Source organism: Amia ocellicauda, chromosome 21 (genome assembly GCF_036373705.1).
Source record: "Amia ocellicauda isolate fAmiCal2 chromosome 21, fAmiCal2.hap1, whole genome shotgun sequence".
In the NCBI taxonomy this organism is placed as follows: Eukaryota; Metazoa; Chordata; class Actinopteri; order Amiiformes; family Amiidae; genus Amia; species Amia ocellicauda.
The window spans coordinates 14,545,650-14,570,172 of NC_089870.1; the positions used below are offsets into that span (position 1 = coordinate 14,545,650).

Consider the following 24,523-nt stretch of genomic DNA (forward strand, 5'->3'; position numbering starts at 1 on the left):
ATCTGAGACTGAGAGGCTCCATATGGAATAAACACGAAAGGAAGAATGTAATTGGAGATTCACAATCATATGCATGTGTAGGTTTTCTCATTTATATGAAATATAAAAAAAAAATGAAGTACAGCTGTAAATTTAAAATAAGTATGGAAAAAATCATGCATGCTACATAAGTTAGTCAGTTTTAAATCTGGAAGGTTTAAACTTCTGCAGAAACTATAGAAAACAAATGATCACTTATTCTTACTGTAAATGATGTCAGCTGATTGTGTACAGACTACACAAATATTATAATTGTTATGGCTGGATTTCTCTGAGCTGTATCAGGTCGTTTTCAACAACCATGTTCACTGTGGCTAGTTCTTGGGTCTCAGAAATCATGTGTGGTCTATCACCATCAACTGGTTGTCTTTCAATTCTGCAAAAAAAAATAGTGTTTGGCTACCATATACATTTAGATAGATTTGATTAAAATATGAATACACGTCTTGAGTTCATGTAGTTTTCTTGTACTGTCCTGCTTGTGTGAATTCATGCAATTCATGAGTACAGTAGAGAAAACAGGTTAGTCGACACAGTAGTCAGATACGTTTACAGTAAGTTATTTATTTTCATTTCTGAAAGTCGGGAAAATTGATGCATCAGTCAAACGGCTCAGGTTGTACTCAGCCCAGCATCCCTCATTGTCATACCATGTACACGAACATGATCAAGTACACTGGCACAAATCTCATTAGAGATCATTGTTCTTCTTCCTCTTTCTCATCCACCTCCTCTCATTCCCACTCTTCCTCTACCTCTCTTTCTGATGCTGTCATCCATTGTTCCAAATCACAGGTGAGCTTACCTGTGTCCTTTTTATGCATGCCAACATCATGACTAATTATGCTTGTTAGTGTTTACAACTGGACAACTGTGTGTTGAGAGTGTTGGACCTGTGATGATTTGGGCTTGGTATATTGAAAATTCCAGGCTTTACAAATAATTTTGCAACTAATTCCTTAACTTGCCTATCTATTCTGAAAATATTGCCTGCGATTGTGTGTTTTTGTATCTGCACATTAAGAACAAATTGAAATGTAATGTATTAGTGGGTAGAGTTTATGCCATTGAGCGCAGATGCTTTCACTCATAAAATATTACACACAAAAATCACTTGTAATTGTGTTTATAGGCTTATTTTCATTAATGTTTATTCCAGAATATGTAATATAAAATGATAAAACAATCCAGCTGACACAGTTGAAAGAGAAAAGTCAAAGTCATTGAGTCACCTACACAGTTCTACACAGTGCCTTATGATTATCATAGTAATTTTCACATAATGATGATGATGATTATGTCAACAAACATCCTTTGTTACAGAAATCATTTTATGATGAGATCCCACAACCACAGGATTCATAAGCATTCATCATTGACTGCAATAGACAACGATAATAAAGTCATGTAGGGCTGAAACCAAATCAACACTTTTACCTACCTGCGGATTGCCAAGTACAAACCTGTATCCTGTAGTGTTTTAGTGTATTGTTAGAAGCCACTTTCTTCGCGGGTTGGTCAAAGTATAGGATATATGTCACAATAAATACAATGCAATACAAGAGTTTCCAAAGTGCAGCGTAAAATATACATAACGCACACCATTGTAAGTGCAAAAGAATAATGGAACTTATTACACACCTGGTCTTTTTCTTGCTCTTAAATGATGCTGTTCCGTGGACAACCTATAATAATGTAACTTTACATAAAAACTGCAGCAGATTTGAAGATTAGGTCAAATGACCCATGCCCCTTACTTTAGCTTTTCTTCAGCATATAATTGAACCACATTAAACTGTATGGAACTGTGCTATTTCAATTTGAAGAATTTTCCAACTTGCTGCATACAATATGTTTATCTGTAGTGCTGTTATATGTTTGTCACATTAGATAAGGAACCTGCTTGCATCTCTTTTAGCAAGCAATTAAAATGCAAATTAAATAGATCGATTGAAGTGCCTTTTTTAACCATTTAGATTGTCTGAAATGGTAATCTCAATTGAGATGCAAAGAAACAACCTTCACAAACCCAGATGAGAGCTAAGGTCTAAATATTAAATGTAGTGTAAAGTGAAGCAATTAAAATTACATTATAAAACTATGAGTAATATTTTTGCTTTTTTTTTTTTACTTTTAATATTACTACTACTACTAAAATAATACACTGCAGATGTAGAAATTGCTTTGGTTGTCATGTAATTACATCACTGGACATTAATTGCTGTAATTTCTCCACATAAATGGGAAAAAAAACTCTTACCTCTTTGTACAACAATACTACACTGAGGTAAAAACATAAAGTATATTACCTTTGATGTGATTTCAACACTACGATTTCCATTGAATTGGTGTTCATACTGTGTAATCATATTTTCTGTGAATTTCCTTTTATGGAGCTGCAACCTGCCATTGATTTCTATTTAAAATGACTAGCTAGTTTTGGCTTCCAAATACTAAAAAGCTCTAAGGTCAAAGGTTCAGATGCACCAATCCTTTAACAGGTGTCATCCCAATTGGTGTTTGTACCACTGCCAATCTTTCATCATATTAATGAGCGGTGCATTTATTGTTGTTTCCTCTCCATTTTCAAAATGTAACTCCAGATTTTGTTTACCCTTGAGTCTGCCTCAGTGTCTCAATGCTTCCATTATGCATGCGTGCTAAATGTTTAATTTTGGCTCATGTAATAATCAAAATAAGCGATAAATAAATAAAAAATCTGTTCATGCAGAGAACATAACATATTGTGTGTCTGTCAATTGTGAGGATTTATTTATTTTGTATTGTGTACATCGATATAGAGTAAATTATGAACTTTGGAACACACATCAGTTAATTACCAGTGTGTTTTGTTAATCAGACAAATATGAGAAGAAAAAGTCATGGCACTGACTAGTAAAACATGTTTTTACTGACTTGCATACATTTTTTTTATACTTCTTCCTGAGACTATGTTGGCAATGAACAAATATGATGGAAGCCCATCACGTATAAGAATCGGCACCACTGCCCCTATTTTTTCTTGTCAAATGCACTGAAACCTAACAGGGAACCATATGGCCAATACTGTACTATCTGCCAAATACTTTTAATATATGTCACGCTCTACACTATGAAATTGGCTCAAAACAAACACAACCTGCATTGGAAGAACTACTGCTCAAGGTTTACAAACAGACATCTTTTTCTACAGTATCAACAACTGAATCTTGATAAGTGCACATATTTTGACAAAAATAAAGCATAAGAACAAAATACAAGTAAGTATACAGGGTCAGAGTCCAATAACAAAGGTTTCCAGTTGCTGATGTTGTTATAATTATTTGTTCTGGCATAGAAGTAGCAATTAAAGAGTCGTAAAACACATGCACAAACGCATCTCAAAGCAATAAAAATGTTTTTTATTTATTTAACTGCTCTCTCATGTCTCTAATCTCTAATGAGATTATCTGTTATTAAAAGGACTGTGCAGATGAAACAGATGTGATTTGTTATTTTCGTATATAACTTTACAGTTACACAGTATGAAAAACATAAACATCTTGAATTGCCATTTCTCTGAAACCAAGCTACAGATTACTGAAAAACAGACACAACGCTAGATTCTGACCTCAGTGTGGTGAAAGCAACCTTTTAACGCATCCTATTTTTAAAGCCAATATGTTTTCCCACATTATTTAGTTGTTGTTTTTTTCTTGGGAGGGAGCATATTTCTCAGAATAAATATCTTCATTAGGAAGACCTACTCCAGTAATTCTTTTAAAGTGCATGCTTATATATCCATGGCTTATGTTGTGTAATGCATGTATAAAAAGCTATTGATTATAAGATATGAACAGATGGCTTGCTTAGGTTTGGGAATTTAGTTGAAAAGAAAGCAGCTCTTTAATACTTTAGCTGCGTTTTTTTGAATAGATGAAAAGAAAATAAGTTTGTTTTTCTTTGATGGGAAACCATGGCAACATATTGGCTGTGATTGCAGACTACCTTGATTTCTCTTATTTCTTTCAGACCCTATAAAATGTCCGTACATCAAGTGAGATCATGCATTTCAGCTACAGTGGAGTCGGCTATTAGCTATAATGAGTGGAAGTGTGTGGGGGGTGGGGTTGGGGTTACGTTTACAGTCCTATAAAATAAGTTTAAAGAAGAAATTAATCGCACAACTCAGCACAAAAATGAATATATAATAAACTGAGTAACAAGTATCTCATTAGAGATGCGCTGTACATTATTGACTGTGGAATGCAAGAAGGATTTCATTCCATTTGAAGCAAAATTCCACACAGAGTTTCTTTCTGTTGCATTACATATGATCTCTGCTGAACTGCTCTTTAAAAAAGCATGACCGTTATAATCAAGCCATGTATATAGAGATCTCCTTCTAGGACTCTAGTCTCATTAGTGCTTATTCTAGATCCCATTTATTTAATAATTTAACATTTCATGTGTATCACGTAATGATTTCCCCCAAAACCCCTTACTTTAAATCTGTTTACTATAAAAGTTTTATTTGAACAGTTAAATATTGTTTGTTTTTAATGTTGTTGATGTTATTGGTTTGCTTGATTGTAAATTGATATAAATTTGTGGTGGAGTGGAGTGAAGGGAAAGTAAGTACAGCATGGCTTTGTAATAAACCTAGGGCTGGATTAAACCGAAACACTCAAACTAGAAAGCTATACCCAGTTGCGACTTTATTTTTTGTAAGATGCTTTTATCTTCTACTGGAAGGTAACCACTATGAAGTACAGGTGTGCAGTTGGTTTCAAATCAAACAAACAAGCAATACCAACATCATAAGACGAAAAAAAAAGCTCTGTATATTTTGATCATTATTAATTTATTATTTCATCTGGGGAGAACCATAACGAAGAAACATTAATTGCTGTAAAATGAAAAAGAAAGGATTTAATTAAAGCAGTATGTGTTTGTTTTAACAAAATCTTTGAACAAACCTGTTATTAGTAGTTTGTGTTCCACTATTACAGAGTATACTCCTATCCACTCTTAGTTCGGTGCGCTTAATAAAACTTGCACCTTGGCATGACCTTCTCGTTCCAAGAAGGCATCAATTCTCTATTCAACTCTCATCAAGTTTTCACTTACGTAAATGTCAACTGAACAGTAATTCTTGAAAAAATAATTATCAACAAAAAACACATTTTCTCCACACACAGGGAGCAATCCTGTCGTCCCCCCCCCCCAACAGAGAACAACGCTGTTTATCTCTCTCCCTTCCCTCTTTGCACAGTATAAAAGTGGTTAAGTGCTTGATTGAGGGGATATTAAGGTATAAAAAGGTTTATAAAAGACATTTATGTGACATTGAAAAAAGCCTCTTATGTATTTTGTTTTTATCAATCTGTTGGAACAGTAAATACACACAATAAAAGTAATCAATACACACTTTCCCTTCAATAATTGTGTTAACTGATTGTTTTAAAATACCCCCAAAATAAATTGCCAATAACATTTTTTTTTTGGCTTATATTAAAACGTATTAGTTGAACCACAAAAGCGACATTCATATCCTCTGTGACATTTGAACTCAAACTGAGTTCTGTGAATCCTTTCCCAGGCATGTGGGCCATCGAGATTTTGTACCATCTCTAATTGCATGTTTGTTATACATCGAGGAAGGATTACCACAGTTATGATGATTCGTTTCCAAACCTGAAATAATCAAAGATTAGATTTACATTTAATTAATTTCAGATGGGAACCCTGATGCTGTGTCGCACCCTCAAGGGGAGCTTAACACTAACGTTACAACATGTTACAGTATACAGTGTACTTTGCTTTTGTGGCTGTAAGGCATTAATCAGTCTTTAATGAAAACCTTTCAGCATAATAGACACGACTAAGGCTTGCATAAACCTACAGTCCACAAGCAATTAGGCAGTACTGTTGAACTTAAAGGTCTTTGATTATATTCTATTCTAAATTTGACACCAGTCCTGCATGTTTTCTTTTAACCTGCAGACAGTTTTCTTGGGCAAAAGCTTTATGGTATAGCAGTTCCACATCCACATTATTCACAGTATGCATTAATACAATTGTAATAAAGGTCTGTTTTCTGCAATTACATTTAGTTTATTCCCATTGTATCCCATTGGTTCCAGACAATTATAAAATGTATACAATTATAAAAAACTAATGTCAAGAAGGACCACCTAGAATGATTTTGGTGGGCAGTTATTTTGATCTCTGGAAACTATAAGAACTGTCCAGTATTTCTGCTGAGAACGCAGAGAAATTTTAAACCTAACTGATCACGATGTCACTTCACTTGTCATTGTATTCTCTAGGATGCTAGTTTCAAACATGTCAAGGTTATGTATTACAAGCAATAAAACATGGATGAAGATCTGTGTAATGTTAGTGTCTGATTGAATTGAGTGTGTAAAAATGACGGATGCAGAAATAACTTGTAGGAATCGAGTGTGGACCTGTCCCATGTAAAACATTTCTCACTATTCACTTGAATACACACATGAAAAGGGATGTGTCTATGCAGATGACAAGGAATTAATGCATATAGTTAGTTCCATAAATATTTGGACAGTGACACAATTGTCAATCAAGTGTCAATCACAATTGCTTTAAGTAGACTTTCATCTTTACTTTGAGGGTAGTTACTTCCAAATTGGGTGAACGGTGTAGGAATTACACCCATTTGTATAGGTGGTTCCCCACATAATCATTAATTAAATTGTTAGTTCCAACTTTTGGTTGCAAATCCTTTGCAGTCAATGACTTCCTGAAGTCTGGAACCCATAGACATCACCAGATGCTGTGTTTCTTCCCTGGTGATGCTCTGCCAGGCCTGCACTGCAGCTGTCTTTAGTTCCTGCTTGTTCTTGGGGTGTTTTGCCTTCAGTTTTGTCTTAGAAATCAAAACAAACCAATCAGAGATAGAAAATATATTAGGTGTGGCCACAACAGTTGGCTAGATTGAGAACACCCTCCAGAAGGTAGGCGTATCTGTGCCAAAGTCAACAATCAAGAGAAGACTTCACCAGAGTAAATACAGAGGGTTTACCACAAGATGTGAACAGGAAACGGGAAGACCAGATTAGAGTTTGCCAAAAAACATCTAAAGAACCCTGTACAGTTCTGGAACAACATCCTATGGACAGATGAGACAAAGATCAACTTGTACCAGAATGATGGGAAGAGAAGAGTATGGAGAAGAGAAGGACCTACTCATGATCCGAAGCATCCCACCTCATCTGTGGAGCATGTTATGGCATGGGCAGGTATGGCTGCCAAGTGAACTGGTTCCCTTGTATTTATTGAAGATGTGACTCCTGACAAAAACAGCAGGATGAATTCTGAAGTGTTTAGGGCTATATTATCTGCTCAGATTCAGCCAAATGCTTCAAAACTCATTGGACGGTGCTTCAGAGTGCAGACAACCCAAGAGTTTTTTAAGGTGAAGAAGTGGAATGTTCTGCAATGGCCAAGTCAATCACCTGACCTGAATCCATTTGAGCAGCATTTCACTTGCTGAAGGCAAAACTGAAGGCAAAACGCCCCAAGAACAAGTATTGAAACTCACAATTTAATCCATGATTATGTTAGTTTGTCCAACTACCTTTGAGCCCCTAAAATTGGGGGGACCACATATGAAAATGGGTGTAATTCCAAATTGGGTGAACGGTGTAGGATGTAACTAAGGATGAAAGTCTACACTTCAAGCACATCTTGATTGTTTCCTTTCAAATCTATTGTGGTGAACTGAGCCAAAATGATTACAATTGTGTCGCTGTCCAAATATGTTTGGACCTAACTGTACATTAATACATTAGTGAGGGGTTTAAAGATGGATACATGAAGGTTTAATTTAAATGTAATAAAGAGGTTTAAATAACATTCACAATTTGCTGATTTCATGCAACAGATGGCATTTTATCATAGGATGCTGCATTGAAAGAAACCAAGACAAACACATACATGCCAGGAACCAAGGTTGTTCACACATTCATAGAAAAAGGATTTCCTATTTGACTGAAGACTCCAGAGACATCCTGCCAGCTTTTTAAAAGGGTGACAAGACAAATTCAGGCAAATCATGGAGGCCTTCAGGCTGAAACTCATCACAGGCACTGCAAAACAATTTAAAGAATAATTGCTAAATTAAAATATTACCTCCAGCAAAGAAGAGAGCAAATGTTGTTTTAGAAAGGAACGATATTGCCTAGTAAATCTGTTTAAATGTGAGTATTTAAAAATGCATTAATAGACATAGAGGTTTATGGTATCAACTGGATGAATAGGAATGATTCTTGTTCCAACACTGACATTGTTATGACATGGGTATATCCAAATGCAATTACAAGTGATCACTATTGTGTTGTGATTCATATTTTTACATGGTAAGAATTTCAGCAGGATATACCCTGTACTGTACTCTAGGAATAGACTGTATTTGCAGTTGTCAAGATATTATCATTTTAATACTTGAATTATAATATATACTACAGAAGAGCCACAGCATCTTGAGTATATTTCATGTTTTATATAACCATAAACCAAACTGTAATATCCCATACTTGTTTTAAAGTGAATTGCAGCAACAAGACTGAAGCCAGTGGGTTATAGAGTTTGTAGCTGCACACAGACAGGGGAAATTAGGCACTTGGAAAGTGAATCCCTCTCACTCTTCCCAGCAATATCCAACTAATGATCTTCAAGATTCTGTGACCCTTCTGTACTGAACAGAAAAAGCTTTTGAAATGAATCAGAAGAAACACCAAATCCCAAGACTATTTAGAATTGTTGTGTCGTTGTTAATTTGGAACATTCTATACCAGGTGTAACACACACACAAAACACACACACACACACACACACATATATATTCCATTAGAAAAAAGAGGCATGCCAATTTTATTCTACATTACATTTCATGTTCCAATTATGTAACTGCGCCTATGTGTCAGCTGCTACCTGGCCGTTATATATTACTAGCATGTATATATTAAGTCAAAAGTTGCTGAATTGTAGCCATTGTGCAAAATCAGGTTAAAAAAATAGTGCCAGCTCCCATGACTAATGAACTTAATGGCAGGATTTGACTTGCAAACCTTGACACTTCTGCAGAACCTGTGCCTCTTGAAGTAAGACAATTTCCCTTTGATTTGAATTACTAAAGAAGGAAGGGGGACGCTTAACCCTTCAGGGCTTGTGATGAGGTAGTCGAAAATTCTCATCTTATCTTAAACCCTGTAATGATTGCAGATGCGTTGAAAGATTTCTGTATGTATAATGTAATTGACCCTGAGGCGGGCTGTCATTCTGCATCAGTATTTTGTTATCCATTCTTGATTACATGCTTGTTAGAGGTACCAAACAGAAACCGAGAGTGAAGGCAATAACATATATCTCTAGAGATCTTCCCTTCTTTTTGGAGATTGAACCCTGTACTATCTAATAATTTATCCACACTGCTGCAGTGGAGGATCAATAATTAAGTATTTGGGGTTTAAAATGCAGTATAGCTGGATTCTAATCACATTAACTTGACACTGTGTGCTAACCTACCATTTAATATGGCCAGAGTCTACTTTTAAAAACAATACACTTGTCCTGGTACCTTACAAAAGGTGTATATTGTCAAATAAGCAGGTAAATCCATATTTCTTTATATTTAATCAATTACTTATTATTAATACTGCCACAAAGTATCACAAAAAGAATATGCTGGGGCTAAAATATTCAGATGAAATGGATTTAGTTTTGGCATACTTGTCACGTGTTTTCAGCGCACGATGAAGTAGACAATAAAAAAAAAAACATAAGATGTCATAATGTAAATGATCAACCACAGCCTGTCATGTAAAGGTTATTTCCATTTTCAGACACCTATTTCCATAACATTAATCAGGTGGTAATGATATTCTTAGGTACAACACTGGAACCTGTTACTCAATGATTACATTAATGCTTGGCACAGTATGGATGATGTGGCCGTCTACCTGCTGATTGGCACAGTTTGTATTTGAAGAGTGAGCTTTACACAAACATGCAAAGAGGCACAACAGCCGGGCTAATATGATTTGTGCTTCTGAAGAACTGACAGCCATTGCAGACTACTTTAAATTCATACAGTGAAGATAAGGATGTACTGTGAAAGCTGGAATGGGACAGAAATGCACGATGCTGTAAAAGGTGGAGATGTGAATGGAGTAGAAAAGACTCAATGAGGCAACTGGGGATAATTTGCTTCGTTTCCCCCTTAAAAGCACCCCAGGCTCAGAGGGCTTCCCACCTGTACAGATGATCCCTTCTATTAAACCCCCTCATTCTATACAGAGTGGGACTACTGACATTGTGTCCTGTAACATAGAGCTATTTTGGTTGAACATGTCTCAAGGTTTCTTTAAGTAGGATATACTGATGATACTATTTAAACAGGTGTAATGGCCTCTCGTGTCCTTGTGCCATCCCCTGATCTGTTAATTGGCTTGAATACTAAAAACAAATACGCCCTCAAGACGAAGTGATTTAGAATTTCTAAAGTTACATAGCTTGCAGAACTTTTTTATTTACTGATAATAATCTGTTTTAATCAACATAATGCAGGCTGCCAATACAATTTTCAAATTCGTCCATTTTTCCCATTACACCTTTCACTAATCAACTTCAATTAACATAATATCCACTGTTCATTTATTCAGTATACTATTATATACAGAGGTGTTTTTAGTACCATGCCAAGACCCAGTTTTTTTTAACTTGTTATTTTTCATATTCACCAGTAGAGTGCACTCCAGCCACAAATGCTGCAGGCTCAATTGCATATTATAGATAGCATAGCATTCCCCTAGTAATAAGAGAAAAACATATTTAATATGTACTGACTGTTGTGAGCAAGCTCCTGGAACTTAATTGTTTCTTAGTATGATGAAGAAGAATGGAGTTGCACCTCTGTGGTTTATTTATTCAGGGAAATAAACTCAGTATGTTTGTGTTGCTTTAAAAATATCCCCCACCAAGATTCATTTAAATAATGCAAAAGGAGCAAATTCACCAGCAGTTGTGTTGTGCACTAATGCACTTAACAGGAGCACCAGCATTTCTGCTGTAAATGCATAATGTGTGTGTGTGTGTGTGTGTGGCGGGGGGGGGCGGGGTTGCTTCTTTCCTCGTATCTTTCTTCCCTGCTTGTTAGTTTTTTCACAGTAGTTCAATTTATTGAATTAAGGTAAACTGTCACTGTTATTGTGAAAGCTCAAAGAACGCACAAGTGTTGTAACAGATGCAACATCTCAAGACCTTTACACTGCGATAGGCAAAAGTGGGGGAAAAAACACGATCTTGAACCGATTAATAAGTCCCTTGGTGTCTGTGTGGGTAAACCTTGTTAATTATCTTCCCATAACATCACTAGATTTACATATGAAGTGAGTAAATGTTTGACTCTGATCTGGCTGAGTATTGTTGCTCATTTACCCTTAATGTAATCATGACGCCACATAGAGATTAAGGTCTCTTTTCAGGTGAGACCTTGGCAAATGTAAGCTGGGAAGCAGAATTTTAACTCTAGGCAAAATAGAGGCACCCACTGGTCCACCAGCATCACTTCTGCACACAATCTTGATTTTCCTCTGATGTCTCCAGGCCCCACCACTGAGATCTGTCAAGATGCTATAGCTGTCGGCCAATGGGTGTTTTGTTGTGAGTTTTATTAGTCTGTTGGCACGAAGCCGGAGTATTCCTAAGTTTCCTTTAATGAGATCCACACATCTGTAAGAGAATAATTTGCCAACCTCACTAAACCATTGGTCAGACGTCTGCAAGAAACAGCGTTCTTGAAAAAGAAAAGAAACAGCATCATCAAACTGGGTAATTTGCTCGGTTCGCTGAGCTAGTGACCGTCGGGTCTTAAATGACACTTAATGGTTTTAAGCTATGACAAGACACTTTAAAGAGAGAGACTTTAACAGCACTTAAACATGCCAACAAAATACAGGGTGCTCTGATTGTCTAACGAGTCATGTTTTTCAATCTGATACTGGGAATAATGTCAGCTTACAGTGATTAGAAAGAAAACTTAGATCCATGTTAGTGGGCCTGCAAGTTTGAATATGTGAAAGGCCTTTCAATCTATTTAGGAGATGCAGAACCCTGTGCCTTACTCTTATTGTGTGACCTTATTGCCCAGATTATATTAGTATATGCACATGAAGCTGAAACCCCCCATCTATTTACAGAGTAATGTTAAATACAGACCATTTATATGTCCAGTAACCAATTGATACATTATGTTTGTATGTATATGTATGTACAAAATGTATGTAACAAAATTGTTGACAAAGGCATGTCATCTCACACTTCCATTTAATTGTTAGAAATGTCCATCAAAAGAAACAAAATGCTGATGTAAATAACTAAAACTGCATTTTTCATGGAGTTTTCTGACACTGCAGAGGGATCATCCATATGACGTTTGTGAAAAGTGAAATTGCACAGCATTGAAATTCAGCTTTCCCTTTCTACAGGGAGATATCTCGAATGCTAACACCATTTCCACCTGATGTTTTTTAATCAAAAAGGTTGTTTTATTGTAGCCTACTTATTAGTATTATTTTCAGTTCTACAGGAGAGTCTCAGTGCTGCCCATTACAGTACACACCCCACGATTTCTTAAATAAATAAGGGTGGTGCGTGTGTGTGTGTCATTGTACTTTTTTCCATCTGTTTGTTCATGGTTTTACATGAATGTTCACAACCCATAGCCTTCATTTGAAATACTCTTCGGTGATTTAGTTTGTTAAATATAGTTGATTTAAATCGCATGTATGTATCATATCTTTTCAGTTTGTTGATTCCATTTGATTGAGTTAAGATGGCAAGATTGCAAACTATTGACTGATACTCGATTTAATTCTATACTATACTTTCCTCAAGCTTCAATCAGTGAACAAATATAATTTATCGTATAGTATAATTTAATATCAATATTTAATAACTGAATCACTGTACAACCATGTTGCAACTACAACTATCCCTCTCTATATCAGTATGCATATGTATGGGATATATAGGTATAATTTAAATACAATGAACTAAAATATGCATCATTTATATCACAAGTGAAAGAAAAACTGAGGAGCCACCTGAACAGATGGCGAGAGCACATCAAAATGCATGCTTGCATGTACACTGCAGAAAGAGAGAAAGCCAGAGAAACGGTATGACTGGGTCTAGGGTGGGGGGTCATGCTTAGCACTCATTAAATATTTCAACTCTTTCGTGAAGACGGCAGGGACTGATCTGACCTCGAAAGCAGAAGAGCTCGGCCGGGAAAACTAGGCATTAAGTACACTGGAGCTATGGTTTGATGCTGCTTGCTTGTATGCCTCGACCCTGTCTGAAACATCGTCATTTCTCCTGCATACTAAATGAGACCCTTTCTCTCTCCCTCCAACAGTTGCATTTTCACATGGTCGGCTTGCCGCTGCGTGTCGCTCCCCATACCGATGAGCTGCGAGGAGCCACGCACTGCTTGACGTCGGCTGGCTGCGGCTGCACGGCACGTACTGCGCAACGTGACTGTTCATCCCTCCACCAATCCATCCTGCTCCTAATGCCTTCTGTGTAGAGCAGAGAGAGAGAGGGGGAAAAACACCACCACCACCACCAAACTCACCTGCTCCTCCTCCTCTTCCTCCTCCCCACACTGGCTCAGGAACCGGCGGGTTTGCACGGCATCAGGCGCAGGCTGGGCCGCTGCGGGAGTGAACCTGTCCCGCTTCCCTCGGAGATGCGGTGCTCGGAGGCAGCAGCGGCGCGACGCTGAGCGCACAGCCCATCTCCCCTCCTCAATCTCGGACCTCCCTTGGTTTTCCCGTCCGCCGGGTCGCTGAGAGCCGCCGCGACATCGCCACGCAGAGGGGGACACTCAAGCTAGATTATGTGGCAGTTCGTCGGATCTTTTATGCCTTGCGGGGTCTGGATGGGTTTGCAATAACAATGGCAGCTGATGGGATTGGTGAGCAGGGATGCCAGTGGATATTGCGGGACTGCGATCAAGCGTGTGTGTTTAATTATTCTCCGGGGGGCTTCTCGAGTTACTTTTAACGCATCACAACCGGAGACCCCGTTTTTCCCCCTCCGTCTCAATCTCTATCATACAGCCCACTCAGCTTTCAAGCCGTAGCATATTCCTGTGTCCCCCACTGTGAATACACCTGCTTCATCCCTTCAAACAGTCCTGTTCCCGAGCCGGTTTGGGGCTTATTTGGGTCCTCGGAGCCGCGGTTTGTCCGCCGACGCGCTCGCTGCTTTTACCCCGGAGTCGAGCTCTGTGTCGCTGCCGCTCGCCCCAGCAAGGACCCGTCCCCGTCGCGCTGGATATGTGGACATTAACGTGAAGATGGATTTGGTTTTCGGTCTTTTGTGGCTGCTCACGGTGTTTCTGGAAGGCATTCATTGCGAAGGAGTATATGGTAAGTGCATGCAAACAGACCTCTCTCCTAACATTTGAATGCAAGCGATCGTGACCTTGTAAACAAGAGGGATGCATTTATGCTCCAAAAAAAAAAAAAAAAATGACATCGCATGATACCAGCATCAGGCATATGAGTAGCTTTATTTTAGAGGACGTGGTTATTGCAAGAGTGGATGTATGTCAGCTGTGCATATACGACGCCGGTTTTCCATAAACTACAGGTGACAAGTAGTAAGGTTATATATGTATAATGCATTGATATATGATTGATTATATATATATATATATATATATATGAGTGCTGCAGTATTTAAGCGCTGTTTTGTGCTGGATCCAGTCTCTGCTGGAATGCACCCATCGCACTGCATTTTGCATTTTGTTAAACGCTTAACAGCCGCGGCTGTGCAGAAGTATTTTAGCATCGCATCCATTCCAGTGAATTGAGTTCAACGTCAGCAGCAATGCCATTTATTAAAACAGCAACCCGAAGCAAGCAGTATGGCTACGTATTGTTATTTAGTATTGAAACCGGTGTTTAATTTGTATGGGAAACTTGCAGCTACTACTACCACTGCCAGGACTGCAGCACCGAGCCCCCTCCTCCAGCGAGGTCGAGCAATTTATTATGGCTTCTTGTGTCCCAGTGTCGAGGAGGAGAAGCAAACTCTGCAGCAGCCAGTTGGGTTAACACTTTGGGTGCTTCTCTCTTCTGTACACTGCTGTGCTCTCCTTAAAACGTTTAAGCAGAAGAAAAAAACAAACCACTGAGACACTTTGCAATTAAAGCACATACTGAAGCCCAATAACCGAGGGATTATGCAGCTACAGAATTGCAAATGCATAATCCCCCCGGCTATCGATAGAAAAAGGACAAATTCGTCGAATGAGACGCTTAGTTTGTGACGGGTTTCACTGTCCTTCCCAAGCAGAGCTGATTTAGACATTCATTGCATATTGTGGTGTTGAAACAGGATTAGGAAAGTGAATGCAACCGGTGTCTTAATGGAGGGGCATTTTTTTCTGACGATCTGAAGGGAATATAATCATCATCTTCACCATCATCATCATACTAATAATGAATGTGCATTTGCATGTAAGAAAAGCACGCAAAAGTGGAGCTGCGTAAACCCCCTGCTTCCTTCCAGGTGCACATCTTGGCTATTCCAGCTGCACACTGACAAGGTTTAACGCGTCTTAGTATCAATTACTCTGCAAAGTAAATATCGGAAGCGCCAGCAACCTGTTGATTTTTGCAAGCTAGTTGTGTGTGTGTGTGTGTGTGTGTGTGTGTGTGTCCTGGAGTGTCAGTGCAAGGATGAAGTCATACCGAGTCTTAAGAAAGAGTCGAGCCCAGTGACGCAAGCCCCATAGCCTCTACATGAAGCTACAGCGTTCTGGAATGGCTATTTGTAGAGCCTTCTAATTGACGTCAGCAGGAATGTGCGTCCCAGATAATAAATACATAATTTCAATTATACCAATACGTTAGAATCCATGCATACAGTGAGAATATTATATAACCTAAAATGTATGTTCCTCTACTGTCGTTCGAGAGGCAGCTTGGGAAGCGTGTGTATGTATGTTAACAGGACTGAAACATACATGATGCATACATTAGCAGTGCCACTTGCATAGCTCCAGGATTTGTTGTAATCAGTGGAGGAGAATAGTGTAAATAGGATGCATTCACACCATTGAAGGACACTGCCTATTTATGCCACATGTTATGCCATTTTATGCCAGTCTTCATACACCTGAACTGCCATTTGCCAATTCCACATTGTATTGACACAAATTTCTCCAGATTATATATTTTTCTCCACATTCTGTAGTCTATGATTATATACCAACATTGTTTTAGGATTTTCTTCTGTACAAAAAAAGGAATGTGCAAAAGTAATTAATATACTATATGTTACTACTTTATATGAAATACATATTGTAAACAGTGTTCCAACATTTTTGAAGAAAGTGATTTAAAGATTAAGATTTTATTATGTATTTATTTATTTAGAAACACCTGAAAGGAAGAAGATCAATTCTCCATCATTAACCCATCTTTTAAAAGCAGCAGAACCAGCGACTGTTACAGTCATTTCGAATTAGCTACACTGTTGCATCCTTCTGTACAACTACTATACTGTCATTTGAACATTGCAGGTTTGCGTCACGTTATATCTTATTCTGAAGCTTGGTCATGTTATTCTGTTTGTAAATAAATTCAAAATGTACTTGGACTAAGTGATCTTTGGCTAGGTATGTAAACATAAAGAATTTAACAAATAACTTCCACTGAGATTCATTTGTTGGCACCAGAAAGAGACTGATTTGATCAAATATGTACTTTGATGAGGCTACAGTTTTGCTTTTGGCCATTTAGCATTTCTGGCTTTGGTTTGTCTGCGTGCTTCAGTGTTGCACAGCTGGACTCGTTCTCCTTTTACAGTAATAGCAGTGTTTAGATTGATCTTTGAATTGATTTGATTGTTTTTCTTTTCACATCAAGTGTTTAAATACTTGTTTTAATTATCATTTTCGATAATGATCTATTGGAATATTCAGTATGTAGTTGCAGTTCCTCTAGGATGTAAGGGAGTTCAGGGAAATAATTTTTTGAATGGTAGAGGCTAAAGAAATAATACATATAATCCATGTAATCCACACACACATAGGTGGATGGGCCTGCATGTATTATTATTGTAGACAGTGCTTACATCCTAACAAGCACAATCCCTTATGCATACAGGTGCACTAATTCTAAATGCTCAAATAATGCACAGCTATGGTGTAGCAGCTTTGTATAAAGGATATTCGGTAAATCATGTGAACAAAAGTTCTGTTATGGAATTTGAAATGACATGCGCTTTGTTGTTATGATGACAACATCACGACTCCAATAAACAAAGCCCATCTGAGTAAGCTTGGAATAACATGCATGTGTGAATTTATTGCATTAGATTCCAATTAAAATTTCATCAACGTTATTTGGAATACATTTACTTTAATGTGCAGTGCTTTTAGCAACAGCTGGGTAAAGCTTTGATTAAGAATAACTTTCCTGTAGATGAAAGCTGTCTTTAACTGGTCTTTTGTCGACAATATGTTAATGTGAAATTCTGCTTTTAAATTCCTTCAGAATGTAATAATTCCATATAGCTTGTGAGCTGCTCGTCTTCAGTATCTCTTAGATGTGAAGCGCTATACTTATCGTACTTTCTAAGCCAAATTAATATCAACAACAGCATTCATATTATTGGCAGTAAATAAAGTTCTTCAAATGTTATATATAATTAACATTTAATATGATGCACAAATGTAATTGGTGGATAATAGCACATTGTTTATGTTAGTATATAACTGAATAGAGGATGGACTTTTTCTATTACGTAGGTCAACATGCTGCACATATCAACTGGATGATATATTTAGAAAACATAAGTATCAGCAGAAGATAGTTTTCTTTTATTGTGTTCTGGCGCTCTAGTGTTCATGAATAATATAGAAACTCTCGCTCACTTCCCCTAACTCTGCCGTGTTACATCATGCACAGGGAGCGAGAGAGAGAAGATTTTCAGGTGGGCGTGGGTTTCCTATTCGGCAATTTTCTCTGCTTATCCCAACAGAGTATCTCTTAACAATTAAAGCTATATCCTCAAGAAGGATAGAGTGTATGATTTAGGAATAAACTGGTTTAACTGAGAGAGAGTCTTCAGAGACATGATTTCTATATAGGCTAGAATGCTGCTTGTGTTGGAAAAATTGTTTGGAGATAATAACAAACTGGTAAATAATTATTCTCAAGCAAATAAAATATCAATGAGGGATTCTAATGATCTTTAAAAATAAATCTGTGTTGGAATTTAAAAGTCACATTTATTTTGTTCTCCTTTTTTTATGGAACAATGCATTCACCAGGCTGTGAGTGTGAGCTAAGTTGTGTCCAAGATGTTTGACCATGACCATGATAACGTTTTTTGGCATCTTTTCAAGGTCATTTCAAAGCAATTGTTACAAAGTTTGGAGGAAACTTGTATAATTTTAGCATGCTTTTAAGGATATAACAATGTTTCTTTCAGTACCTCAAACTTTCACTGCTTTAATACACCCTGCAATGGCCGTGTTGTTTGCTTTCCATTACCCCTTCAATCCAGAATGTTGCTCAAGACAGGAGTCAATAATTGTGTAAAAACAATTTAAACAGGAGACAGACACGACACATTTTCCTCCTGGCTTTGATCTCTTGAGTGACAAGAAGAATGTTGAATGATTGGCTTTCGTTCAGCAGCCAAGTTATGATCCAGTACTTGTTAATGAAAGTATCAAAACAATCCGATTTACTCTTGGAAGTGGTTCTGCGGTATATGCCAATGCCAGACAACTTCTGGAATTAATGTATTTGATGAGAAATACACTAAGCCCTCTGTGATTTTTTTCCCCCTTTATTTTGTTCTATTAATTTGCATATCACAAGAAAAAAGGGAAATAAATTATGCAGCTTTCAAAGTGTCATGCATTATTGCCTTTTCTGATTATTTTTGAATCTATCCCTTTGTCTGCTTTGGAATGGGATACATTGAAAATTGGATCTGTGTTTACTGTTGGTTTCCCTATCAAAATAAAAATTGGCATGTGCTTTGTGGGTATGCACTGCCATTATTTTAAAGGGAGGCACACATGTGGCAAATACTCTATCAGAAAGTGACAGCTAAGATTTGTGTATTTTCTTATAGTTCAGATTTACTGCTCCCATCTTGGCACATTTTTTTTTTTTTTTTTAGTATCCCCCTCTACTACTAAATTTAATCTGCCTTAACATATCTTTTGTCAGGGTAGTTTACACACTGTTCTTAGGCCAGCAATAGCACATTTTATACGTAGCAAGATTGATGACACTAACATGCAGTGAGATGCACATTCTTGCATTGTTATAGAAGATAGCAAAGGTATCCCAGTAAAACAGACAAGACTCTCTTTTAAAGAACAATGCTATTGTTTTTTTTTTACATTGTTTTAAATGTATCCTCAACTAAAATTTGAACTTGTAGAGGGAGGATTGAAGCATTTTCTATGCTATTAAGTGTTTTGTTTTGTTTTTTCTTTTTTGTACTTGACTAATTATATGATTTGATTATTATTAATTGTTGCAGTACTTCACCAGAGAGTTTGTAAGATCCAGTAGTGGATATAGAGAATGTCCAATTTGACTCATTTCTAGGTCTGTAAGCTGTTACAGTTTTTAAAAGGACAAAGCAAATAGTGGATTAGCTACATATTAGGGAAACAATTGATGGTGTAAATAACCATTTCAGATGAACGTGTGAGAACTGTGAATACTTTACAATCCTGAAAATGGGAAAGCTTATCTCTAGAGACGTTTGTTATACTTTGCAGCAATTAATAAAGCTGGTGATATTGACATCAGGGAAAGAGCAGTTTATGAAGTGCTTTTTCCACAACAGGGACTTTTGAACTAATTCCCCTCTGTTCATAAAAGTACTTCCCGATTTGACCCTGATAGTTGAATTTGCAAAATTAACCAAATATTGACAAGAATCGTCCATATTGAAATTGAAGACTCATGGTGATTGTTGCTAAGCATTTTATGAATGGGAACTTAGTCATTCAAACATGAAATACACACATCATCTTCAGCATTATAGCCTACATGTTCTCTGAATTCCATTCCTATTTGTGCAATAGAAAATTGGAATCCAATGACAGCGTGGCGGAGAATATTGATTGCACATCAACAGGGCAGAGGCATGGGCACAAGGACGTAGATTAATCATGGGAGAAGTTTTAGAAGGGCATCAGGTCCATGTTGGCATTACATAGATGACCATTTTATTTATTTCAAAACAGTAGGGTCAATCACAGGGACCTCAAACAGATTATAGCAGTTTATCCATAACATATTTTCAACAAGGTTTATTTGAACATTTTCTGTTAGGAGAGCAATTCTTGAAATTATCAGATTTACTCGTATTACAATGAGATTCAGTATCTATACATTTTGTAACACTTATAACGCAATAACGCACGCTACACCAACTTATTTTAATACTTATTTCAATTAAGGACTAAGGGATTCTAGACCGTTAGGACCAAGATCCAATACTGTGTGACACCTACAGCTGTTAACCCTTAGTGAATGGAGCTCTTCAGCTGTTTATTTATGGTTGTGTATATATTATAGTATATGTTGTCATATTGTTACCTCTCTGGATGCCGTTTTTGTGGAGCAGGTTGCTTTAACTCTCTTTCAAGCCCATCTTGGAGAGGAAGAGGGACTCTCTGAAAGGGCAGTAAAATGACTGCTGTTTTGTCACTGTCCAAAATTTGAGTGATGTACTACGTGTGCTTTAGACAGCTGACAAGGCAGCAGTATCATGTGTGGTTACAGAATATTACTGAATATGATTTATTAAAAAAGAAAAGCCTCTATTTAGCCAGTACTGAAGGCTATGGTTACAAAGTGACCTTTGTGTAACATTGATAAATAGGGTTTTATACAACCTGTGATCACTTTGTCAAATCTAGGAGAAAAAAGGTTTTTCACAGTGTGGCCCTTTTCCCTTTTAGTATTGTAAGTATAAGTAAGGTAAAGATACAGTTATGCAATTAACAAGTAATCATTTACAGCAACATGGAACCATGGCTTCCAGGTACAATCCCTGTTTCTGTCATGTGTTGCTGCTTTAATGAAATTATGACACAGAAATGGTCTTACTTCAAAAGCAGAGGCTGTTTTTTCCATTAAAAGAGGACACCAGATGCATTTTCTAATAATGCCAAAGGACAAGTTATGAACCTTACTGAAAATAGCTCCATTCGGGCTCACTTACTGCACTGCAGTGTAATAAAATGGACAGGAGTGGTCTTTGATATTTGGGGATGCCTCATAGTTTCAACTATTTCTCTGTTTTGCTGCTTTATTTGCCCGAGTATAACATCCCGAGGGATTTCCGTGATTGTTGGAAAGGATGCAGTGTCCTGTATTCTCACATTCCCCACTGCAATAGAGGCTGACCGTGACTGGGGTGCTTTAGCGCAATCAGCTGTTGTGAAAGCAAAGCCAATGGACAGACACCTTTGTTGTCATAGTGAATGTGTGGCGTTTGCGTTTGACCTCCCACCTTGCCGTCTCCTACATCAAATTCATTGAAATAACAGAAAAGGAAATAATTACACCACCTCTTGGCACTCGACATCTAAAGCGATAAGCGATGTGGAGAAAACAGAGAGCAACTTGGGAAGGAGGAATAGAGCAATTTAAATACAGGTGGCTGTGTTACGTTCCAAAAAAATAAAAATAAATTCCTGAACCGCAGCCACTTTTCTAAAACAACACAGAAAGGCCACTTACCTTTCTAGTAAATAACGTTTAAGCAGCTTTGACAGCAAAGAGCAGGGCTGAGGTAATGCATTGACAGCGATGCCTTCAGAAGTCATAAAGCTTTAAAATCTCATGCTAAAAAGCTCAGACATGAGAGGCTGTGAATACATTTCTTCCCATGTATTCATACTGTGGTACTGCAGTGCTCTCGAGGATCTAGGCCTAATTCATAACAGTAGCATAACAATATTCAGAATTAAGCTTAATGCCATTATTATGCTGACATTATATTGTTGCTTACCATGGCCTGATGCAAGTCTGCTAAGCTAGTGTTTTTAATTGAACAAAGTCCAAGGTTCAGAATATTCGCACTAAACTGTGCTTGTGTTTTTGCTTGTTAACCTTTTGAAGGGCTGTACACATGTTTGTGTTTTGAATAATCTTCTGGCCTTGCCTTTGTTTAATGACCTGCTACAAAAGACTTCTATAAGGAGAGTACTGATGTTTTCTTCCCCTTCATTTTGATATTGCATTTGTAACCTTTGAAATCTACCAATTATTTCTCCGTTTAGAATTTTGATTCTGGAGTAACAGGTGGACTTTAAGTGAACTAAAGTCTGTGGTTTTAGAGACAATGCATTTGGAAAAGAAAGAGGAGTGGATTTCCTTTAGAAGCAAGCATTTTGAAGCTGATGGCTTTGTGGGATACTCAGATTTACTAATCCATTTACTTATATTAACAACCATGCTCTCATTAAAAGTATTAAAAGCAAAACAAAGCTGAAGACCTCTTCAGATTTAATGAACATACTTTCTTGTCGCATTGTACGTGCAGTGTGTTGCATTCGTTTGTTTACGCTTATAGTTGCAGGTAGAATCACTGACCTCATGGCCCCTCTTTTTTCAGTCTGTTTTACTAATTTAGCTTATGTTGCATTTTTAGCTTACATCTCCTACCTCTTTTACTTAGCTCTCTTCAGGCACAGATACACGTTTTAACCAATTTACTTATTGCCTCTGTGATCAAGGAGATATTCATATTTTCTGATGGGTTATTTGGCACTAGTGGGGGAAATACCATTTAAAGCTGCTTTTCTAACTGTTTGCTGCAGTGATTAAATGCTGGATGAAAAGATCTGTGTATCTGTCTCCATATTGTTGATTGTATTGTTCTGTATTCGATTGTAACAGGAATGTTTTGCACGTGATTTACAGCCAATCTGTAGAACAGTTTAACTGGAGTTCATATTATTACCTCCATAATTCTTGTTTATAATAGATTCTTGTATATAATATCCTGTGTAACTATGGTTTCTCAAGTTGATCATGAACGTGACGACTTCCAGCTTTACGTGGGTCCACATCATGAATGATTAAATCCAGCCTTGTAGGGGATGTGGGAGAGAATATCCCTCTGGTAGAAAAACGTACTATAACCTAGAATATTTTATATGATCTTGGCATGGAAGCTAATCTTTTATCTTGGATGCAGGAGATTGCCTTGAAAACTTAATGCTAGATACTTGAATAACTTGTACATATTGTTCTCATTTATATATTAAACCTTACAGACACTAGCAAATTTGTGTGGGTCAAGAAACTGGTCGATATTGATAGATGACTATCTGCACGTCTGAGGTTTAGACATAGCGACCTGATTATGAACCTCTCCTCTAGGTTAAGGATGTTTTGCCAGGAAATGCATTTATGACAATGTAATATTGATGTTAGACTGCTAATCCATTTTATCTGTAATCTCTGCCATAGCTATTAATATTTGTTACATCAATGTACTACAATGATTGAGGAACCTTTAATTCCTATGTGTATTTCTTCTAAAATGCAAAGTAAAATACGTGCTCGTCTTGAATGCAGTTAAACATATGTAAATATCTTTAATATATTAATAAACGTATTAAGTCTTTCAAGAAATTAAGGTCTTTATAAAACACTTTATGCTGCCTCAAAATGTAATGAATCATTGACGTTTTTCCATATATATATTTTATTATGGAGGGATTTATCTTTAAGATCCTAGGGGCAAAGTGTATTTATGGAAAGTATGTGCAGAACAATAATATATTTAATCAAGCATATAATCATCAAACTTCCCTTTTCATTCATAGATGGCTTGGGAAGTTAATATTTGCACAAAGAACAATGATATTAGCTTCATCTTAGACCTGCCACAATGCCTGGCGAGGAACAATAGGTATGTGTACATTATCTTTTGAAATAGGTAGTTTCATTACTTACACACCTTATGTAAGGTGTCCTCTATGAATTATGCATGAGAATGGTAATCGTTGTCAAAGGTGTCAGTGGAGAGTGTCTGACTGAAATGTAAATGTATGTGCATATAACTCCTCTGCGGTGTTACTGTGCCTCACCAGTATTCCTCGGATACCCACACCCAGCCCCTAAGACGCATACACGACTGAAAAAGCATTTTCTCCTTTTATCTCAGATTTCAGTTCAGTACACAGCGCTGCAAGCTATGGCGTTTATCATCATTGTGCTTTTTTCCTTTGGGAACTAGCAGGGGCACACCTTTAAACACCTTTAAATTATCTAATTCTTGGCTCAAATTCACCATCAGGGTTAAATAACGTTTGATTACCCCCAGTCTTTTCTGGAATTAGATCCACAGGTTGTTGGTGAAGGTCCTTGTGGTTCAGTGTTGATTG

General features: G+C 37.2%; 1 protein-coding gene across 1 annotated transcript in view; it reads left to right on the top strand.

Moving 5' to 3' along the window:
* Nucleotides 1-13,333: 13,333 nt before the first annotated feature.
* LOC136716794 (MAM domain-containing glycosylphosphatidylinositol anchor protein 2) overlaps nt 13,334-24,523 on the top strand; it is a 186,002-nt gene continuing 174,812 nt past the window's right edge. Inside the window, exon 1 of the mRNA XM_066694181.1 lies at nt 13,334-14,498. Within this exon, the coding sequence (XP_066550278.1) occupies nt 14,426-14,498 (73 nt within the window). The 5' untranslated portion in view covers nt 13,334-14,425. The remainder of the gene's footprint in view (nt 14,499-24,523) is intronic.